The 21,032-nt window shown below is 46.5% G+C and overlaps 1 protein-coding gene and 1 long non-coding RNA gene across 2 annotated transcripts in view; one reads left to right on the forward strand and one right to left on the reverse strand.

Moving 5' to 3' along the window:
• PYY (peptide YY) overlaps nucleotides 1–8,897 on the forward strand; it is a 60,291-nt gene extending 51,394 nt beyond the window's left edge. The window contains exons 3-4 of the mRNA XM_069634343.1: nucleotides 2,831–2,914; nucleotides 8,419–8,897. Coding sequence (XP_069490444.1) covers nucleotides 2,831–2,914; nucleotides 8,419–8,443 — 109 coding nt within the window. The 3' untranslated portion in view covers nucleotides 8,444–8,897. The remainder of the gene's footprint in view (nucleotides 1–2,830; nucleotides 2,915–8,418) is intronic.
• The window catches only part of LOC138521471 (uncharacterized), a 222,788-nt gene that overhangs the window by 63,036 nt on the left and 138,720 nt on the right, over nucleotides 1–21,032 (reverse strand). The gene's annotated exons all lie outside the window — the stretch shown is intronic.

The raw sequence follows: 21,032 nt of genomic DNA on the forward strand, positions 1-21,032 counted from the left end.
TGGGAGTTTTTAATTGAATTAACCCCTTCTTGGGATTGGGTGGGTGGGGTTCTACGGTCCTAGTTTTTGTCTGAAATCCAGCCCGACTCTTCCTGCGTGTGAATGTGAGCATTCAGGCCCCATTTCCCCCCGACCGCTCTCCTCCAATGAGTGGAGTATGCCTGTGAGCACATGCCCACAACAGGCCAGTGACATAGAAGTAGGACTACAGTTTATCAGAGTTCTATTTGTGTTGACTGTAGTCCTACATCTATGTCCATTGCCTGTCTTGTGTAAAAAAAATCTGGTCACTCTAATACAGCTCGAATGTTCATGATTAAACGTTATGTTTTTAATTATGTTGTTTTATATATGTTAATGGATAATTTTCCAAATAAACCTCTTTGACTTGAAGTCTTTAATGACTTGTGCTGGCTCACTAAGTATATACCCACATGATAACCAAGAAAACTTTTCAAATCTTTACCAAACTCTTGCAGATGCAGTTAACAGAATCTAGTGGCTGGGAGGGGAGAGGTCAGTGTCTGGTGTGGAAAGGATAGGGGGGCTGTTTACGTAATTTCTGTTGATGGTATTTCGTGTGACTGCAGGAGCATGCTATCTGGTATTGAGATCAGAAGGGGGCATTTAGTGTGAGTGAAGGGGCATAGTAACTGGTATTGGAGCAGAATGGGGTATTTGATATTGGTATTGCCATTATCCTTCATAAACACCTGCTTATCTTTTCCCACAAACTGGGGGCCATTATCCAACACTATTTTTCTGGGAAATCCCTCTCGCCAGAACACTGACTCCAAAAACTATATTACCCTATTGGAGCCAATGTCCCTCACAATGCACACCTCAGGCCACTTTGACAACAAATCTATCAAGCCAATTAGATATGCCCCTCAGGTCCCCCGAACAGACACAGAACCCAAAATGTCCATAGCATTAATTATACCTAATTGCAGATGGATGGGATCTGGTATTGGAGCGTGGCAAGGGTATTTTGTGTATTGTATGGGGGCTGGTATCTATTGAAGTTCCAGGGAGACTGTATCGATTGCGCGTTCAGGGAGGTGGCATCTGGTGTGGTAGCACTCAGGGGGTATCAGGTGGAGGTGTGGGGGGAGGCTACCCATAGTGGGTATATCTGAAATGGGTGCACTCAGTGTGTGTCTGGTGAAGGTTCTGGAAAGGAGTTTCTGGTGTTGGTGCAGGAATGCAGGATTCCAGTGTGATGTCTGGCCGTTTCGGTGGAATGTGGCATGTATGCAGGGGCAGGGGGTCTAGTGTGGTTAGGGGGTATCCGTGCATTTGTGACACTTGCATCAAGAGTTTGTAACCATAGCCCCCTCTGGATGAGAACCATTATTGACCTACTGGCCTTAAAGGCATGGGTACAGACAAAGCTGGTGCCTATGGCCCTACCCCTATTGGAAACAATGCCAAGAGACCAACCAGGCGGAAGACATATAATAAAATAGTATTATTATTATTAATAATAATCATAATCATAATAATAGTATGTTATTGTGATTTTTACCACACACCGCTGCCATTTTCATGGTCTCCAGGCGCTCTTTATAACAGCACATATGAATAATTTCTGGTTTGCGTGCATGGATGGGGCAGACCTCCAGATACCATTTTGAAGTGGGATATTTTATTCCCTGTTTCTAGAATTTGGGAGTAAAGTGATTCATTCAGGGAGTACAAAAGTAACTCCCATTCCTAGTGTGGGTATTTTTAGGGGAGTTTAAATATGCTGTAACCTAAAACAGAAACCCTTTTGTAACCCATACTTCCCTCCGCCTAGTAACTCATGGAAATTAAAAGGTGCATTTCTACCTTAAAGTACCTCCTCAGATCGGCCGGTAATACTAGGAGATGTCTTTCCTGTGGCAGTGCTCTGATGGTTCCATCATATATATGTGTCTAGGTGGAAGCATGGGGTCCCTTGCTTTCTATTTCTTTGGGTGTATTTTTACTCCCATTGTGTGGTTGTGTGTAGGGGCTCAGTAGAGGTTTGCCGGTAACCCGCCGGTAATTGTGGCAGGTTACTGGCAAACCCGCCTTACAGTTAATAGCACCCGATATCCCGGCATTCCAGGGGGCATTACCGGGATATTGCAGGTGCCGGCAACAAGGGTAAGTTTCCATTCCATGGAGTTGGATTGGACTCCATGGGATGGGAACTACTGAATCACCAGCCCTGGCATCTGTGGTGCCGGTGATTGAGTCATTTATCTGTCAGTGGGGGCCTGATCTACCGGCAGGTCAGGCCTGCTGGGAGATACGTGGCTCCCACCGGCAGACATGTACTTTGCTGGTCTGGAAATAATACCGGTGCTGGAATTGCCGGCATTATTTCTGCCATTTTATTCTAGACCAGCCAAGTTGTAATGAGGCCCGAAGAACTCCACTTCTCTGCTTCACTGTAGGACGGTATGGAATATCTGGTGTGAGCACTTAGAGGGGGGTGTGGGCCGGTGTGAGTGTGTGTTTGTGTGTAAAAGGAAGGGATCGGGTATTATGCAAGGATAGTGGCCCTTGAGGACCTACTATGAGGCTCATGTGACGAGGGATAGGCAGACAGGTGGACTGTGCAAGGGCATCAGGGATATGTAGCGAGAGCTACATCTTAGACCAACACACTTTGGCCGAAGCACCAATTGCTTTGCCATTTTTAAGAGGACTCCATTCTAATACTTAAAATGTTTCTTTTGCAATGATCTAAGCAGTAGACCTCAGAGCTGCAGCTGAGCTTCTCTTGTGTGGGCAGGAGTGAGGATGTTACACATTATGAGTTTAATGCCATGTTTCTCTTTTTGGATTCTCTCTGCAGGTATGGGAAGAGGGCCAGCCCCGCTGAGGTTCTGATATCTGACCTTCTCTATGGAGACAACGTAGACCACCCCACACGATCGCGGTAAGCATGCAGCCTTTTTCCATAGATAGACCTCAAAGCGATAGAGTGGAAACCTAAGGTGATGGGACTGTAGCCCAAGGCGACAACTAACCGCAATACTCCTCCTCAGTCTTGTTCCCTCATTCCACTCACCTGCTCCTCCTTTCACTATATCCACCAATTCCTCTGCCTATCCTTTCACCACCTCAGATCTTATTCACTTCATCCATTCCTCAGCTCAACCCTCCACTTTATCAACTCATCTTACTTCCCTTCAACCCTTGCACAAGCCTCCTCTCCTCTCTCCATCTTATCAGCTCCTCAAGCATCCGCTGCATGGCCAGCATTTCTGCTCACCAATCTTCTCCAAATGCACACCGTATTCTTCTCCAAAACCCCACACTTCTCTTGGGCTCTCTTATGAATGGCCCTGCCCCCTCCCTGTGGCCCAGACCCTGCATGAGGGTCTGCAGGTGTGTTTGTATCTTTCACTCTCTATGAAGGTTTGGATGAGGTTGAATATTCCCTTTGAGTTGAGTCAGAGGTCACTAATGGAGGCTCTTGGATCTCCCATGTCCTCGGGACCAAGGCTATTTCATGCCAGTCTGCCATTTTGGATTCAGTCAGTGTCGCGCACATGCATGACAGCTCCATTGCGCCATGCCTGACAGGTGGAGAGAGCACCGCTCTGACAGCGGAGCCCCTCGAACACATGAGTGAATGGCCCGCCGCTGCCGCGCAGTTCAGCTGGGTTTCCACTGTTGAACTACAGTTTACCAGCACTGAGCAGAGCATGTTTTTCAACTGCTCGTCCTATGGTCTTGATATTAATTGCAAATTATGCCGTGCCCCTTGATGTCTTATTTAAACGGCCAAATGTCTTGAGAGAGTCCTGTGCAAGCTACCGCCCCCTGACTGCAGTGCCGGAGGGCCGACAGGGAGTCATCCACACAGCAATACCATGCATCACAGAGCGGGTGGCGGCACTTGGCCCCTCAGTCATCACCCCAGATGCCTCGTTGGTCAGGCATGGAACATCATCTCATGCACCAATGGGTACGACCTTCATTCATCAATAGTGTTTTTTAAAATGTTTTTTTTGCCCACATTATTTTCCCGAAAAAACAAATTGAAAAATATAAAGGGTTGTGGGAAGGGTATACAAGGAATGGTGGTCGGGAATAGTGTAAAATTAATTAATAATGGAGGGGCGGCTTGGGGTATCCCCCCCAAAAATACAATTTTCAATTTGTTGTTTCAAGAAAACAAAATTCAGCAAAAAACCTATCGAAAAAAACAATGTCGATGAATGGAAATAGAACCCACCAATGTACAATTGTTTAGATGTTTTCAGAAAGCAAACATTGTTGATAAGAGTAGGTTTAAGGCTCTGTTCCTGTGATGAATCAACTCTATGGGCACCCGCAGTCCAGGTTTGAATATAGGTTTCTAAACCATCAATTAGCCCCACCCTTTAGTACACCAGAAGCGACCCGAACAAATTGGAAAAACAAGCAAATTATAAACCTCCTTGGCCAATTTTGGTAACGTAGACGGAACGTCAGGCTTATTTCTGCAAAGTCGTTGATCGTTGGTTAGTTGCAACACAGCGAAAATTATTATCACAACAGGCAGTTCTAGCACACTACAAAATACAACCCACCCTATAACGGAATGCAGTTTCAAGGAGGAAAGGGTAGCACGCTGGATACTGACAGGAGGGTAGTCTGTAAAGTAATTAATCACAATAGGATCAATGGGTCGTAAAATCTCATTAGGGGCCTTCGTAGAAGGACCAGGAGGACAGAACCACAATGTACCTTGTGCTTGTAGAGGTTCTTGGGGTTTATAGTGAAAGGGTCGAATACATTGTTTCGAAATGCAATAGTTTCGAAACAAAAGGACTGGAGAAAAAAAAATGAAATGCACGTTTTATTTTTTGTGGGTCCCCCCCAAACTCCTGTTTTTTGGGGAAAACCAGTATTTTTTCCTATACCAAAAAATAAAATATACATTTTTTTTTCCGATCCTTTTGCTTCGAAACTATTGCATTTTGAAACAATGTATTCGAAATTTTGACTGGACACCGGTTCTTGGTGCCTGCCAGGGTCGAGTTGGTTTCAGGGAGCTTTGCAGCTCCTGCGACAGAGGTCAAAATGTGAGACAACTGCGGGTATCCGGGGGCAGGCAGTTCAGCGACTGAGGCTGGACGGGTGGCTGCAGACAGGTCTACATGGCAATTTAGGGTCAGGAATATTTTTCTCAGTTCTGGTGGTGGGTTTGAAGCACTGGTTGAGTTGCTCAGACGACGTTAGCGACTGCTGCGTGACAACAGTCAGCAGTGCAGACGGTTGCAGCTCTAGGAGGGGTTTGACTGGCTCGAAAATGTCCTTTAAGCAGGACGCTGGTTGATGCTTGTTGATGCACTCCTCCTAGCTCCTTCCCGGGGCTCTTGTCTTCCTTTAAGGTGCACGGCTCAAAGCTGAGGAGAGTGTTGCAGGCAATGGCCTTGTCCTTGGTTTGGTTCGGAAACTCTCTGGCACTTCCCACTTAGGAAGCTTGCTTACAGAGCCTAGCAGGGCATGCTGTGTGTTGGCTGGGTACTGGTTCTGGAGCTGCAGAGGTCCTCTGGATTCAGTATCTCCCTCTGTTTCCTCAGGCGTTTACAGGAGGGGTCTTGCTTCCCTCTTTTGGAATCCTGGCTTTCCTTCACTGGTAGAAGCTGTAAGGCAGACTGTACCTTCAGCCATGGTCCACATGAGTTCTTCTTGTTACTCCTTGAGAAGTCATCTGATAATCTGCCCAAAAGAGGGGCTGCACCCTGTTTTAAAGACAGATGGGCCACAGTGATTGCTGTCGTTTTAGCCTGCCTTAATGCACCAATCCTGGGTCCCCACCAACAATCTCCTGTATGCATGAGGTCATAACCAGAGTGCTTTGCAACAGAAAAGGTAAAGGGGTGAAAACATGTAATACCAAGTCCCATCCATCTTCCTGTCTGTTGTGGATCAAAGAGTCTCTCTAGTTAATTGAGCTCTCTGTGGTTCCTAATTAAAAGAGCAGGTCTCCCTTGAAGCTGCAGCGAGAACAGAGTTTCTGTCCTCATCAATCCACATACTTGTACCTTCCGAATGGGGTCCCCCTGCTGTGGTTGCCGACTGCAAATACACAGTCCCAGACATGACAGGTCACTTCCCTTGATACTGGGACGAAGGAGATGACTTCAGGCTGACACAGATGCAAATCAAAGGTTGTTGGGGTGTTTGTGTCTTTTGTTAAACCTCTGCAGCCAGGCCCCATGTGGGCCTTTGTGAAGTATACTCTATTAGTATGTTAATTATGTTATTTGCTCCCACAATCTGCAGAGGGTGAACAAACGGACAGGCGGATCCATGGAGCCGCTGATAGTTAATTAGGATGGACATGGCATGAGGAAGGTTTTGGCCCTCCCCCTTCTGAAATGTATCATGTACTCCACCTGTCAGATCCCAACTAAATATGACAGGGAGGACTGCGCATGTAGGATGTGTCAACCCAGAGTGCACAGGTCAGTGTGTATGCCGTGTTGTGAGCATAGGAAAATGAATGCAGATTAGCCTCACACATTTTGTAGAGGTTTATCTACCATCTTCAATTTCATTTAACATTTCAAAACAGCCCTGGCGAGCGCACACCCACCTTGCAGATGGTCGAATTTCTCACAGTTCCTTCATTCAGCGCAAGACTGTTGTGATTGAAAGTCATTAGTTATATAGAGTCTAGTGCAAGGATTATCATTTGGGACAACCTCACCCATGGCTTCTTAACTAGCTGCTTTGACTCTTTAGCAATGAGAGTACTGCATAAACCATTGAAATACAAAATGCTATTGCCTTTAAAAAAATGTTTATATATTTTTGTTCTAATGGTCTAATCAGTTGTATGGGAGTACTGATGCAGTATCTGAAGTGTGTACTTTATTTAAATAGCAAGATCATTGACAAGAAACTCTGTACAGGGGCATACATGGATAGCTGGGCCTTCTCGTGCTTGGCTGCAATAGACTAAGGGCCTCATCACGCATTGGCTGATATCCCTGCGGTAATAGTGCCAGTATATCGCTCAATGCTATTAGCATTACCGCAGCTCGGTCTGGTGCAATTTGCACGGAATCATGAGTTGCGGTACAGCCGTAATTCCCCAGTCGGTCCATTGGACCTAATGGGAGTTGCATGGCGCTATTAGCGCTGGCCCAATTAGCGCTGTGCTGATAGCGCGCAAAACTGGCGGTTAGTGGAGACTTTCACCTCTAGCTAATAGCTGGAGGTAAAACTCACACTTACCGCTCAACTTATGATTGGGTCAACCCTTAAACTGCGGCGGCAATAGCGTTACTGCCGCATCTAAGGGCTAAGGCCCATCTCATGATGAGGCCCTAGGAATAGTAGTGGCAGGTACAGTGACTGGGTGAAGTCGGGGGGCAATGGCACAGTGGGAGAAAACAACACAGTCAAAATTTGACAAGACATACGTAGACCTTTAACAGTCTGGAGTAGTCACAGGCAATAGAGAATGGCCATGTGCAGTGTATGTATCTATATGGAGAGGATGGGGACGGGAATGCCAGATATCAACTCTCTTCTTAAGTGAGAGGAAGTGCCTTTTTAGAGGAGTTTTGCAGCATAGCAAAGTGGGCATACACTTCGGGTAAGGGGGAAGGGAGTTCAGTTGTTGGGGTGAAGTAACGAAAGCCAGAGGTAGCATAAGGAGACTGGGGAGCAGAGGTTGAGGAGAGCTACAGATCACAGAGGCGGAGTTAGCCAGGGGGCAGGGGCAGCGCGTGAAGAGACGTGTAGATCCGCAGACGGAACTTCAGAGGGTGCGATTGAGCATGGGCAGCCATTCCTAACCAGAGGCGGTACAGAGCATTGGGCGAGGGTCAAGCGATGTTGAAGAGGGCGTGGCTAGCACAGTTGGGTATTTTGACATGTGGAGTAAAGAGAAAGTCCCTGGAGGAGTATGGAGCTGTGATCAAGCCGTGCCAAGGGTGGAGATGAGAATCTTGGCAGAGCGCAAGGTGGGTTGCCGATGTTCAGATATTGCATCTGTTCCTCCGAGCCCTTGTGGCGGGTGACGTCATGATGGATGTCATTTCAGATCTCTGTCAAAGAGAGCCCTGAGGCTGGTGATATGGGATGTGGATGTCAGGGTGAGAGGAAAAGGAAGTGGAAGGATGGGTGACGTTCTAGACGTGAGGACAAGAGTCACTAGCAAGCCCTTTCCATAAGCCCATGTGAATCATAGTACATTTCACCAGAGATCCAGGAACAGTCAGAATCTTAAACATATCCTCATTAAAAGTAGTGGCTCACAGGAGTCACCTTCTGTTCCACAAAAACTCAGAGACGAAGCAAGGAGAGTCAATCGAGGGAGATAAAACGATTGGTGCTCTTACCACGGGACCAAAGGTGGAGGTTGGGTATTTGGTTGCTTTAACCTAAACCATATTGGGAGGTTGACTGTTGTTTCTCTTCTTGTCTTTGCAGGTACGATGACTCCTACATATGGTGACTGTGGCCCATCCCTTTCCTGCCTTCTTTTTGATGTACCAATTATTGTTTTTATTGCGTCATTTTGAGTTTTGATTGACACCCAATGAACCCAATCTGTACAGAGCGTCTTCCTTCTTCAGGTTCCTGCCAACTGATTGGTCCCTGCACTGCCTCCCACCCACTGCTGTGTAGAGGGAGGACCAATCACGGCACCTGGGTTGGGTGCCAAGCTGAGCGCACATCTTTATAAGGATGAGAAGGGGGTCTCGGTCCACGGAAGGCGAGAAGGTGTGTGGGAGGGTGGGTGCAGGCAGCTCTCGTTGATATTGTGAAAATGTGTGTGTGCTGTTCCAAAGCGAGGGCTGACTGCGGTGATTTACTCTGATTGCCCGCCTTTATCGCCGACTCGCTCTGTTCTCCATGAAGTCTCTGGTCTATGGTCACAATAAAGAGCAATTTGAACGGAAAACCCATCAAGTGGTGCTGTCGAGTCATTATGATGTCATGAACGAAGGAATGGGATCTCGTCACTGGTGCAAGTGCGCAATGAAAGCTGTATAGGGTGTTTGGCTCACCGATGGTGGAAAGACTGAGGGACATGAGCACTCCAAGGGTGGGCCACTTCAGAGCTTTGGGAGCTCCAGTGGTGGACAGGCTGAGGGATATGGGCGCTCTAGTGGTCAACATGCTATGGAACATAAGTGCTATAAGTGGGGCAGATTGAAGAAACGTAGGAACTCCAAGGGTGGGCAACATTAGGGGCAGAGGTGTATCAAGGGTGGTCCGCCTCCGGGGCATGGACCCTCCAATGGTGGACAAGCTTAAGGATATGAATGCTGTAAGGATGGACAGCCTTAGGGAGATGAAACCTTCAATGGTGGGCAGGATAAGGACATGAATGCACTAAGGGTAGGTAGTCTCAGTGCCATTGGAGCACTAATGATGGACAGGCTAGTGATATGGCAGCCCCAATGGTGGATATGCTATGGTACATGAGTACATTAAGGGTAGGTAGTCTCAGTGCCATTGGAGCACAAATGATGGACAGGCTAGTGATATTGCAGCCCCAATGGTGGATATGCTATGGTACATGAGTACATTAAGGGTAGGTAGTCTCAGTGCCATTGGAGCACTAATGATGGACAGGCTAGTGATATGGCAGCCCCAATGGTGGATATGCTATGGTACATGAGTACATTAAGGGTAGGTAGTCTCAGTGCCATTGGAGCACTAATGATGGACAGGCTAGTGATATGGCAGCCCCAATGGTGGATAGGCTATGGTACATGAGTACACTAAGGGTAGGTAGTCTCAGTGCCATTGTAGCACTAATGATGGACAGGCTAGTGATATGGGAGCCCCAATGGTGGATAGGCTATGGTACATTAATGCACTAAGGGTAGGTAGTCTCAGTGCCATTGGAGCACTAATGATGGACAGGCTAGTGATATGGGAGTCCCAATGGTGGATAGGCTATGGTACATGAGTGCACTAAGGGTAGGTAGTCTCAGTGCCATTGGAGCACTAAAGATGGACAGGCTAGTGATATGAAAGCCCCACTGGTGGATAGGCTACGGTACATAAGTGCTCTAAAAGCGAACTATCTTAGGGACATGGTGGTTTTGTTGGTGGACATGCTTTAGGACATGAGAGCCCTAAGGGTGGGCAGCTGAAGGTATGTAAGAGCTACAAGGAAGGCAGGCTCTTGGACATGGGAGTGCCAAAAGTGGACAGACTCGGGAACATTGAAACGTTGGTGGCGGACAGGTTTATGGACACGAGTGCCTTAACAATGGACAGTCTTAGGGACAAGAGGGTTTAAATGGTCAACAACCTTATAGACAAACATGAGCGCACTAAGTGTCGTCTTTCTTAAGGACATCGGAGCAGCAATAGTGGACATTCTTGACATACAAGTGTCCTAAATGGACAGTCTTGAAAGAATGCTCTCGGGGGAGAGTTTCAGGGGCATAAAAAGCTTTAGGGACGTGCGAGTTCTGTGAAGGATGATCCTCGTGGTCATGAGTTATCTTAGGGTGAACTGCCTCATAGACGCTGCGTGCTACAAGAGTGATGAAATAGAGTCAGTATAGCGCTCTGAGACAGGACGTGTTTGGAACAGGCGCAACCTAAGGGTGTATCGCCTGTGGTATAGGTGTGTGCTTTCCGTGAACAAGCTTAGTGCACACTCATGGTCAGGAACTCTCCAAGAACACCTTCAGGGCCAGGAGTGCTCTGGGGTTAGACACCCTCAGGGGCTTGCGTGCTGTAAGCTTGACAGCCTCCAGCTCATGAGAGGGTAAGGGTGGTATGAGGCGTGGGTGGTATGGTTACCCTCGGGAACGTTGCCTCTCAGGGGCAGAAAGTGTGATGAACATGAGCGCTCCAAGATTGGGCAGTCTCAAGGGTGTGTGCTTGCTCCAGGGTTCTGAAGTGACCACCATCAGAATGCGTTTCACTAAACTCCATGTGTTTAGATATTTCTGGCCATATTAACTCTATCGTCTTACCTATGTTGATTTATAGCACAGCACTTTATCAACTTCAGGTCGTTTCAGAGCACTATGGAGAAGAGGACACAGGGAGTGAGAGTTGGGGGAGTATATGGAAGAAGAATGGAAGTGGAGAGAGAGAGAGGTAAATCGGGGGGGGTTTGAAAGATGCAGGGTTTGAGTTGGAATTTGGGGAGTGCAGCGAGATGATAGAGTTTCCAGCCATGCGACTCTCACCCCCTAACCCCACAGTGTCTGCAGAAAGGCCTGCCTTGTTCCTTAGGTCTCTCCCAAAAGGCTACATTTCCCTACAAAGCCCAGAGTTAATGAGAGGGAGAGGGAGCACTAACAGACACACACGCCTACATCTGCCAAAGTAGACCTGACCTCTGGGAGGGCAAGAGGTCAGGGTTGAAGGTCACCTTCTTAGGGTGCTACGGGTGCGAACATGGTACTCTCCTATCTCAGGGTGCTCAGGACCCCCTGCAGAGCCCCAGAGCCTGTCACCAAGCTGCTTGTGGGCGGGGGGTGGGGGGGAATCATTGTCCCAAGTGCTGTGCCCGAAGGGGACCATGGTCATTAGGTGCACTGTTTGTTACAGAAAAAAGAAGACATTGTTGCAAAGAGCATGCTTACCAGTTTTTTGTTCTCAGGAAGCTCCAATGTACCATCAAATTGCTTGCATCTTAGCAAGAAAACATATTCCTAAAGGTGGCTTTGTCAACACTGAGAACTTGGCACAGGGTAATTCTGGAAGTTGCTTCTCCTTACAGGAAAGCATTACCCTCTGGAATACATGTGTCCACCCAGAAGTCGTTGCCCACCTTCTGCCCGAAGCCACACCTGTAAACAGGGAGCGGGAATCAGGAGATAAGATAGGCCCTGGCCCTTGATCCCAGGGTGCTTTCAAGTTTAGGGATCAAAGATCTGGCCAGAGATATGATCCCAGAATGCAATGTGACTTGCGCCATAGACCTTGTGATCAACGTATCCAACGGGTAGCAGATCTTGCGTCTCGTCTCCTGTAAGGTGTGTCATGCCCTTAATTGCATATGTATGAGGACCACCTGTGGGAATGTATGAATTGAACAGCAACCTGTAGGGAAACCTGAGAATGGGCACACACCTTACTGCGCAGATGCGCATGTATGCGAACCTGGGGATACTTAGCTTGACCATGAACACCCACCTGGGCCCTATGATCGTGTAGGAGTGCCCACACCTGGGACGGGCATTAAAGCTAGCTTCCCGAACCCCTTTACCTGTTGGAGAAAAAAGAAATTGCTATTGATCGCTATACAGCCTGGACAACTTATATGCTTCCTATAGTATAAATAAAGCCAAGGTGCATTCAAAGACTTTGTCGGCCCTGTAACTGGGTGATGTGTACAGCATCAAATAAATAAATATAACAGCGTTACATTACAACCGTAAACAGATTGACCCATACATAGCATATTGTACTTTACAGCTCATCTCATGGATAACATAGTAATTCTGCTTACTATACGGGCAATATTTAGCATAAATATGTTACTATTGTGTATATATATATATATATATATATATATATATATATATATATATATATATATATATATATATATATATATATATATATATAAAATACAGTTCATCTAAGATACACTTTGAGCTAAAGTGCGAAATACCTTTAATTTAAACCTTCACTGACTTCAATACTTGTGAACCTAACCCATTCCCCTCACATTACTGGGCTGGCCCTCCCTGGGTAGCTGCAGTCTACTTCTACACACACAGACACACGCACACAGAACCAGAGAGCACAGGACAACCAAAGCGAGCAGACGGGACACGTGTCTTAACCACCCCACCCATGTTGGCAGAAGGGATCCTAGCGTAAGATATAAGGACAACAAACCCCGAGCCACAGAGAACTGCGGTTACTCTGATGGATAAACGTGTAGATGACAGTCCCACAGCTTGTAAAGTTGCGGCTTATGACTCTGCATCATGGTCAGGCAGAGAGCTGACAGTCTAATAACTGCGCACAGCTCCGGCCACTCAATTAATGCCAACTGGCGTTCTCTTCCGGCTTCCTTTCTCCCTTCCATCTCAAATGACATATACATGCAATGGGCCTCATTCCGAGGCTGGTGCTATTCATGGCGCTATTAGCGCCATGACTAGAACCAATACTGGTACCGTGTCCGCCCTGGTTCAATGGGGATTTACCGGTCTAGTCCGACCTTTGCGGGACCAGTAAATCCCCATTGAAAATGTCAATCCCCATTCCCATTTGAGCCCCCATAGGGCTCAATGGGAATGGGGAGGGTGCTAATAACGGTACCGTAAACTACGGTACCGTTATTAGCTCTGAAGTCCCTTTGTGGATCCCGTCCATAACGCCTGGTAAAAGCAGGCGTTAACGACGGGGCTGCAAAGGGACCTCGTAGTAGGTCGCAAAGGGTTTACCAGCACTGATGTCCTTAACGGTGCCCGGTATCCCTTTCCACCCTACTTGGAATGACCCCCCATGTCTAGGGTTTTAGTAGGCCTATGACCAAAATCCCTTTGGGCAGGGGACGCTGGGAAGGTCGCCTCTGTTAATCAAGCTAGGCTTCTCTTATGGGGAAAACGATAAAGTATCGCCAATCCCCTGGCGACAGCCTCCTTCTCACCACCAAAGGCAGAATGGAGCTGTCGAGACAGGAACATCCACCAAAAAAGAATGGTTGCTGTCTGGTGCTGAAGAACTTGTTTTTCAGACAAACCATTAGATGAGCTGCCATTGGAAAGATAAAACTGCCAATGCGTCTATACAGTCGACACATAGAAATCAGATCCTGCTGCCTGAGTTCCCAGATGCGTTGTGCGATATAGTACTCCCGTTCAGCTTGCCCTATCCCAGTAGAAACGATAAACCACTCAGACCCCACTATAACATCACTGCGGAGACGCTCATGTGAATCTTTCCGGGTTTTTAGAGGAATGTGATGTTTTCGATTGTGGTGCTAAAAAAAACACAAACATAACTGAGAGAACTCCATGACTTCAAAATATAATAGAGCCATGCATCATCACGTGACAGTAATTTAGTAATTTTAGCGTCCAGTAAGCCTCAGAGTAGTAAACGGGGTGGGGGGAGGACCAGAGAGAGGGAAAGGAGAAAATACAATCTCTGCCTCGCTCAGAGAGAACAACTGTCCGGGGGGGGGGTGTGGGGGTATAGCTCAGCTGCACAGGTTCGATCCCAGAGTCCGCACTTATAAACCTGTGGCTATTAAACGCGGTATAAATACGCAACTAAGACATATTCCTGTAACAGTGCCTCGATGCCCCCGGCTGTGTGAGCACTTTAAAAAATGCAAATAAAATAAATAAGCGAATTCTGTTGTCAGAAGAGTTCGCAGCTGAGTCCCTGTCACATGTATCGGGGTGACTATACCTATGGGACAAAACACTCGCCTCCTTTTCTCATTACTGCCTGCTGATCAGGCCAAGCACCAAAGTGATTCTTCTGCTTTTCACTGCATTTGAGTTTGTTTGTCAGTCGTTCTTCCGTTAAACTACCGGGCGTACGACACTTTGATGAGACTGCCTCTGTAAGTGGCGCGAACCAGGGGCGAATTAGGCAAGACAAACCCTCCTCCCTCTAACGTTCTCCCCCTCCTACCTCTCAGCTGAACACAGGTCGGGGTGGGGAAAATGCCACAAAGAGCTACCACACTCTAAAAGGCAACTTGCACAGTGCTCGGTCTGAGCATAGCTAGCCGCCGGTCCTTGCTCTTGCCTTCCCGGGCGTCACTACACCTTTGCCCTTCTTTTCCCCGGGAGAGAAATTGCTCACGCCAGCCGGGAAGACCTGATTACACTACCGAACTTGCATTTAATTATTTATTATTTAATATTTATTAATTGAATTGTTTTGATGTAATGTCAAAATGTTAGTGACTGTTCATTTTGTTTAAAGATAATCTATTATCACTGAGTTGTATTATACTGTAAGAACTATGGGCCTCATTACAAGGTTGGAGGTAGCCATGGTGCTATTAGCTATTAGCACCATGGCTACCCCCTTACCACATACCGGGTCTGGATTCTCGGTATGGGGGCTTACCGGGTCATTCCAACCTTGGAGGACTCGGTAAGTCCCCATTCTGACAACCATTCCCCATTCCCCTTCGAGCCCCCATAGGGCTCAATGGGAATGGGGAAGGAGCTAATAACGGGCCCGCAAATAGCAGGCCCTTTATAGCTCCATGAAGTTGGTAAAACCAGCTGGCCTTAGTGGGACCCACTAAGGGACCTCGGAATGCGGCGGTAAGGGGTTAACGGCACTGGCATACTTACCGGTGACGTTAACCCATTACCGCTGCACTCGTAATGAGGCCCTACGTCTTTTATAGGCAATTTTTGTTCCTTACTCCAACAGTGAGAGATGTAAGGTGTATTTTACCTGTTGGTTTTGAGTTTCTTTTGTTTGGAACTTAATTAATGTATCTATGATGAAAATTAATTGACAATTATATTGTCTAATGTGTGCCCTGAGATATGCCCTTCGATGCCTTCAAAGGACCGTTTCTCTATACCTTAGTGTGATCTTGTAGCTAAGATCTGACTGGGAGCACCAAAATCTTCCGTAATTCTATCAAAGTAGTTGAACCCTATCATCCCCTGAGTGCACCTCTACCCCTATCCTGTTTACACTACCAAAGCTGCTTGGCGAAGGTTCCTGCCCCCTCACTCTCGATCTCTCTTGACACAGGCGTGCAACCGCCTCAGGTACCAGGCTGGAATTATGCTAACGAGTATAGAAACCCAGAACTAGAAAAGGCCTAAGATCTATACCAGGTGCAAACACCTGGTCGGCGTCTTATCTCCCCCTCCGGGCACTCTCATCTCCAGCAGGAAAAAAATGTGGGCTTTTCTTTACTGGACTCGACCAAAGGGGGCATTCTCCACAGGGGAATCCTTCCGATCTGTGAGATGAAATCACCTCAGGAACACACACACTCCCCCTACAGGTGGATGACACCAACCACATCCATTTGTCATTCCCACATGCCCAAACCCAAAAGTGACACAGAATGGCTGTCGGCCGTGCATACATGAAATAGAAGAGGGACTGATTGTCCTGCGAATGCAGAAGAAACTCAAACAACACGGAATACCTAACTTGACTAGCTGGCGCAGGGGGAGAAAGTGCTTTATTTAGAAACAAAAAGTAAAATCGACAAACTCCCATCCAAAGCAGAAAAGACACACACAGAAGAACGGACATCCAGCCACAACAGGAATGCAACAAACACACATCCATAACACAGTGAAATGTACAAAGAATAGCCATAACAACATTGCAGCACAGAGTTAATTTCCCTTTTTCTTTTTATATCACGGTTTACATATACCGGTCTTGGCCAAACCCAGAATCATATCAAGGGTTACACTCACCCTCTTGTCATACAAAACCTTTGCCTCTAAGGGTTTAAACTACCCTGGAGGCAATACAATTTGAAAAATCTCATCCCATGCCAACAGAATATCTCCCCATGGCGGAGTGGTGGTAACTTGCCTATGTGTGTTTGTGTCTACATATAGCGAGACCTGTGACAGAATTCCCCTTCGAGTAGTCTCATATTGTTCCCCGGCAGCATCATCCACCCACATGAGAGGACATCTATTACACCATGGAAGACATGACTGCATAGCCTGACTTACATCCACCCACTTGAGAGGACATCTATTACACCATGGAAGACATGACTCTGCATAGCCTGACTTACATCCACCCACTTGAGAGGACATCTATTACACCATGGAAGACATGACTCTGCATAGCCTGACTTACATCCACCCACTTGAGAGGACATCTATTACACCATGGAAGACATGACTCTGCATATCCTGACTTACATCCACCCACTTGAGAGGACATCTATTACACCATGGAAGACATGACTCTGCATATCCTGACTTACATCCACCCACTTGAGAGGACATCTATTACACCATGGAAGACATGATTCTGCATATCCTGACTTACATCCACCCACTTGAGAGGACATCTATTACACCATGGAAGACATGGCTACGCATACACTGACTTACAAGTGCCCGCTTGAGGGGACATCTATTCCACCATGGAAGACATGGCTATGCATACACTGACTTACAAGTGCCCGCTTGAGGGGATATCTATTCCACCATGGAAGACATGCCTCCTGCTTGAGGGGACATCTTTTGCAGCATGGACGACATGACTTTGCACATATTGGGCCTCATTACGAGAATGGAGGTAGCCATGGAGCTTTTAGCTCCATGGCTGCCTCCGTTCCGGGCTCCATTACCGGGTTCCTGCAATGGGGACTTACTGGGTTACTCCGACATAGGAGGACCCGGTAATTTCTCCTTGCAGGAACCCATCCCCATTCCCATTTGAGCCCCCATAGGGCTCAATGGGAATGGGGAGGGAGGTAATAACGGGCAGATTACATCTGGCCCGTTATTGCCTCCCTAGTCCTCTCGCGGGACCCGGAAAGCACGCCTGGTTTTACCAGGTGTGCTATCCGGGTCCTACGATGGGAAGCTCATAATCGGTGCTCCCGGAATGAAGGGTGCCGGTCCCGTACCGGCCCCCTTCATTCCAGGAGCGCAAGCCTTATAATGAGGCCCATTGACTTTTAACCAGCCTGCACAAGAGGACATCTATTACAAAATAGACATGATTCAGTAAATATTCACTTTTAACCAACCTGTCTGAGATGACGTATATTCCAGCAGAGGGGACGTGACTCAGCAGATACTGAAATAAAACCATCCGCTTGAGAAGACCTCTATTACATCATAGGAGACATGACTCAGCACATACTGATTTTTCACCAGCCTGCACAAAAGACTTCTATCACAAAATAGGATACATGACTCAGCAGATACTGACTGACAACCAGCCCGCTTAATATGACATTGATTACATCATAAGAGACACGTATGTAACAGCCTGCCCGAGAGGACATCTGTTAAACCATGAGATACAAGACTCAGTATAGCTTGACTTATAACCAGCCTTCCTCTGCTTGACATGGCATATATAGCTATTAGAATTTAGTACACATGACTGGGCACATACTGACTGCTTTCCAGCCTGCCCGAGAGGACATGTATTAGTCAATGGGAGACAAAGCCCAGCCTAAATTGATTTATCATCAGCCAGCCTGAGATGACTCCTGTTACCCCCTAGGAGACATGATTCAGTGCACAGTGACTTACCACAGCCCAGCCAGAAATAATGTTAAATGAAAGAAGACACCGCCAGCTTCAATTGGCACCTATTACAAAATTAGAGACCTGACTCACAAAATGCGTTAAGTTAAATCCAGCCCGAGATAACATCTGCGTAACTAATGGAATCAGGATGACTAAACACATATTGACTAACACACTGCTTGTTATGACATAGCTTACACCATCTGAGGCATGACTCAGTGCATATTGGCCCATTGCCAGCCTGAGATGGCATCTCTTACAGCACAAGAGAGCAGGTTCCCAACGCATACTATGCTATAACCAATGTGATAAACTCTGTTTTACACGATAGGAGACGTGACTCACTGCCCACGTTAACTCAAAACCAGCTGCCAGTGACACTCTGCACTGACTCACAGCACGTGGGCATTTATCTTGAGTTTAAGCTCGCATGGAATACCACATTAGGGAAGCTGAGCTATAGCACATTTTTTTTTTTATGACATTAAGATAAATTCCCTTTACAATCTCAATATGTGCACACCGTGTTACGTGGTTTGATTTTTTCGGTTTATAGTCATAATGTCGAAACAAAAATGTCGACAAACAAAAATGTAGAAAAAAAAATGTAGAAAACAATAATGTCGACATCCTATACATATAATGTAAAGTCATTTTTTAGAAAAAAAAATGTAGAACATAAAAAATGTCAATTAGAACTATCAACACCTCACCCAACACCCCCCTGCAACCCCTCCACACCCCCCCCCACCACCCTCTCACCCCTCATACTCAACACATTCTAATTATATATTTATTTATTTATTTATTTTTTCAATAAATAAATAATTAAAAAGAGTATCATTTACTATGGGGGGGTCCCCCCCAACCCCCCCTCACCCAACACCCCCCTGCCACCCCCCCACACCCCCCCCACCACCCTCTCACCCCTCATTCTCAACACATAGTAATTATATATTTATTTATCTATTTATTCAATAATTAAATAAATAAAAAGAGTATCATTTACTATGGGGGTGTCCCCCCAACCCCCCTCACCCAACACCCCCTGCCACCCCCCCACACCCCCACCACCCTCTCACCCCTCATACTCAACACATTTTAGTTATATATATATTTATTTATTTATTTATTTATACAATAAATAGAACATTTCGAAAAAATATTGAAAAAATGTCGACATTATTGTTTGTCGACATTATTTTTTCGACATTTATTTTTCGAAATTTTGACTGTCGACATTTTTACTGTCGAAATTATGACTGACCACCGATTTTTTCAAGGGGAAAAGACAGACACAAGACAAAGCAAGATACCACAGGAAAACAAGGATTAAAAAAGTCAAAGGGAAAGAAATCATAGATGAACAGATAACCCCCTTCAGCAGATTGTTGGCTTTGTCATTAGTCAACCCACACAACACATTTGCAAATATTCTCCAATGAAATTCCTTATTATTCAAAGGAGCTGGAAAGCCACAGAAGCGAATTACCAAAACGTCAACTGGTGACATCTGGTGATCGGTCAACCCTATCGGAGGATATATGCAACCGGTTTCCTCAGCTCAGATCCCTGTCAGGGGTAGCTCACTCTGTGCCGAATCACCCTGGCCAACTCTATTCTGACACTGCTTGTGTTTTCATGTTGCGACAAGAAAGAGTCCTGAAGAAGCCTGGGCATGTCTGTCTCTTTATTGGGTGTTGCTGGGCCTTGCTTTCAGGCAACGTCTTGGGGAACCAAATGGTGCAACGCTGTCAGTGTTACTCTACATCTCTTAGCTGCACAGTTCTTTGGCAAGTAAATGTACAGAGACAGACTCTATCAGTAGTCTGGGCATCTGCCTTTGCACATGTGGGTTAGTGGTGGTGGGGGGCATTTGAACCGTGCATCCTTTTTTCCTGAGCTGCTCTTTTTCGCATTCAGCCAAGGGCATGTTGTGTTAAGCAGGGATGTCCTTTCACCAAAATGCCAAGGGTAGCGGAAGTGACATCACAAAACCCTTGACCTCCCTGATGACATAACAGGAAGTGATGTTATTTAACCCTGCCCCCAAGTGACATCTCAGGAAGTGGTGGCACATGACCTTTCCTTTACCACTTAACAACACAGGAAGTGGCATTATATAGCATCGTCCCTCTCAGGACATTAAGAAAAATATGGCTACGATATCACTGTAATGTGACATACATTTCATACAAGAATGGATCATCATATGTAGTTTTATCAGTGTGTCAAGGCCCATGTTACCATAAGAAGTGTATGAACCCAAACCCCCTCTTTATGTGGCTCTGACTGTTATTTCGACATGACTACAGCACAACATCCCATTCTGGGAGGACGGGGCAGATAGGCGGGTTTTGGGATAGGGAAAACTTACTATAGAAGAGGAGAGGGAGAATATTTCATCACAGAACAGAACATGTGTTCTTATGGCCTGTGGCAGCCACAGTCTTCAATGATTTTGTAATTTTCCTTCAGCATTTATTTCCGATTCGACAAGTTGCCTTCAGGATTATCTCTTAGTAGGATGTGTTGTATTGTGATGTACTGTTTGCGGTTGTTTCATGGACTTCCTTAGTCCACCCTCCCTCCTGGTTCCCATCACAAGACAGTCGTGCACGCAGGCTAAGATCTCATGGGTGGGGCTAACCCTTAAAATGTTGTGAGAAGAGCCATCTTCAAAGTCTGTGGGGGAGGGGCAAACATACTTGCGTAGGGGGCATCTCATTTCTTTACACCTTCTCATGTTACTATTCTAGCGCTGCCTCCATGTTACAAACAGTTAACTCTCTCTGTTAAGTCTGAAAGCACCACCTTAAGAACTGATGTGAGAATGTGTGGTCTCCTGCCCCCCTACCCTTCTAACCACTC

The sequence above is a fragment of the Ambystoma mexicanum genome, chromosome 13 (assembly GCF_040938575.1).
Source record: "Ambystoma mexicanum isolate Mex_15411 chromosome 13, UKY_AmexF1_1, whole genome shotgun sequence".
NCBI lineage: Eukaryota > Metazoa > Chordata > Amphibia > Caudata > Ambystomatidae > Ambystoma > Ambystoma mexicanum.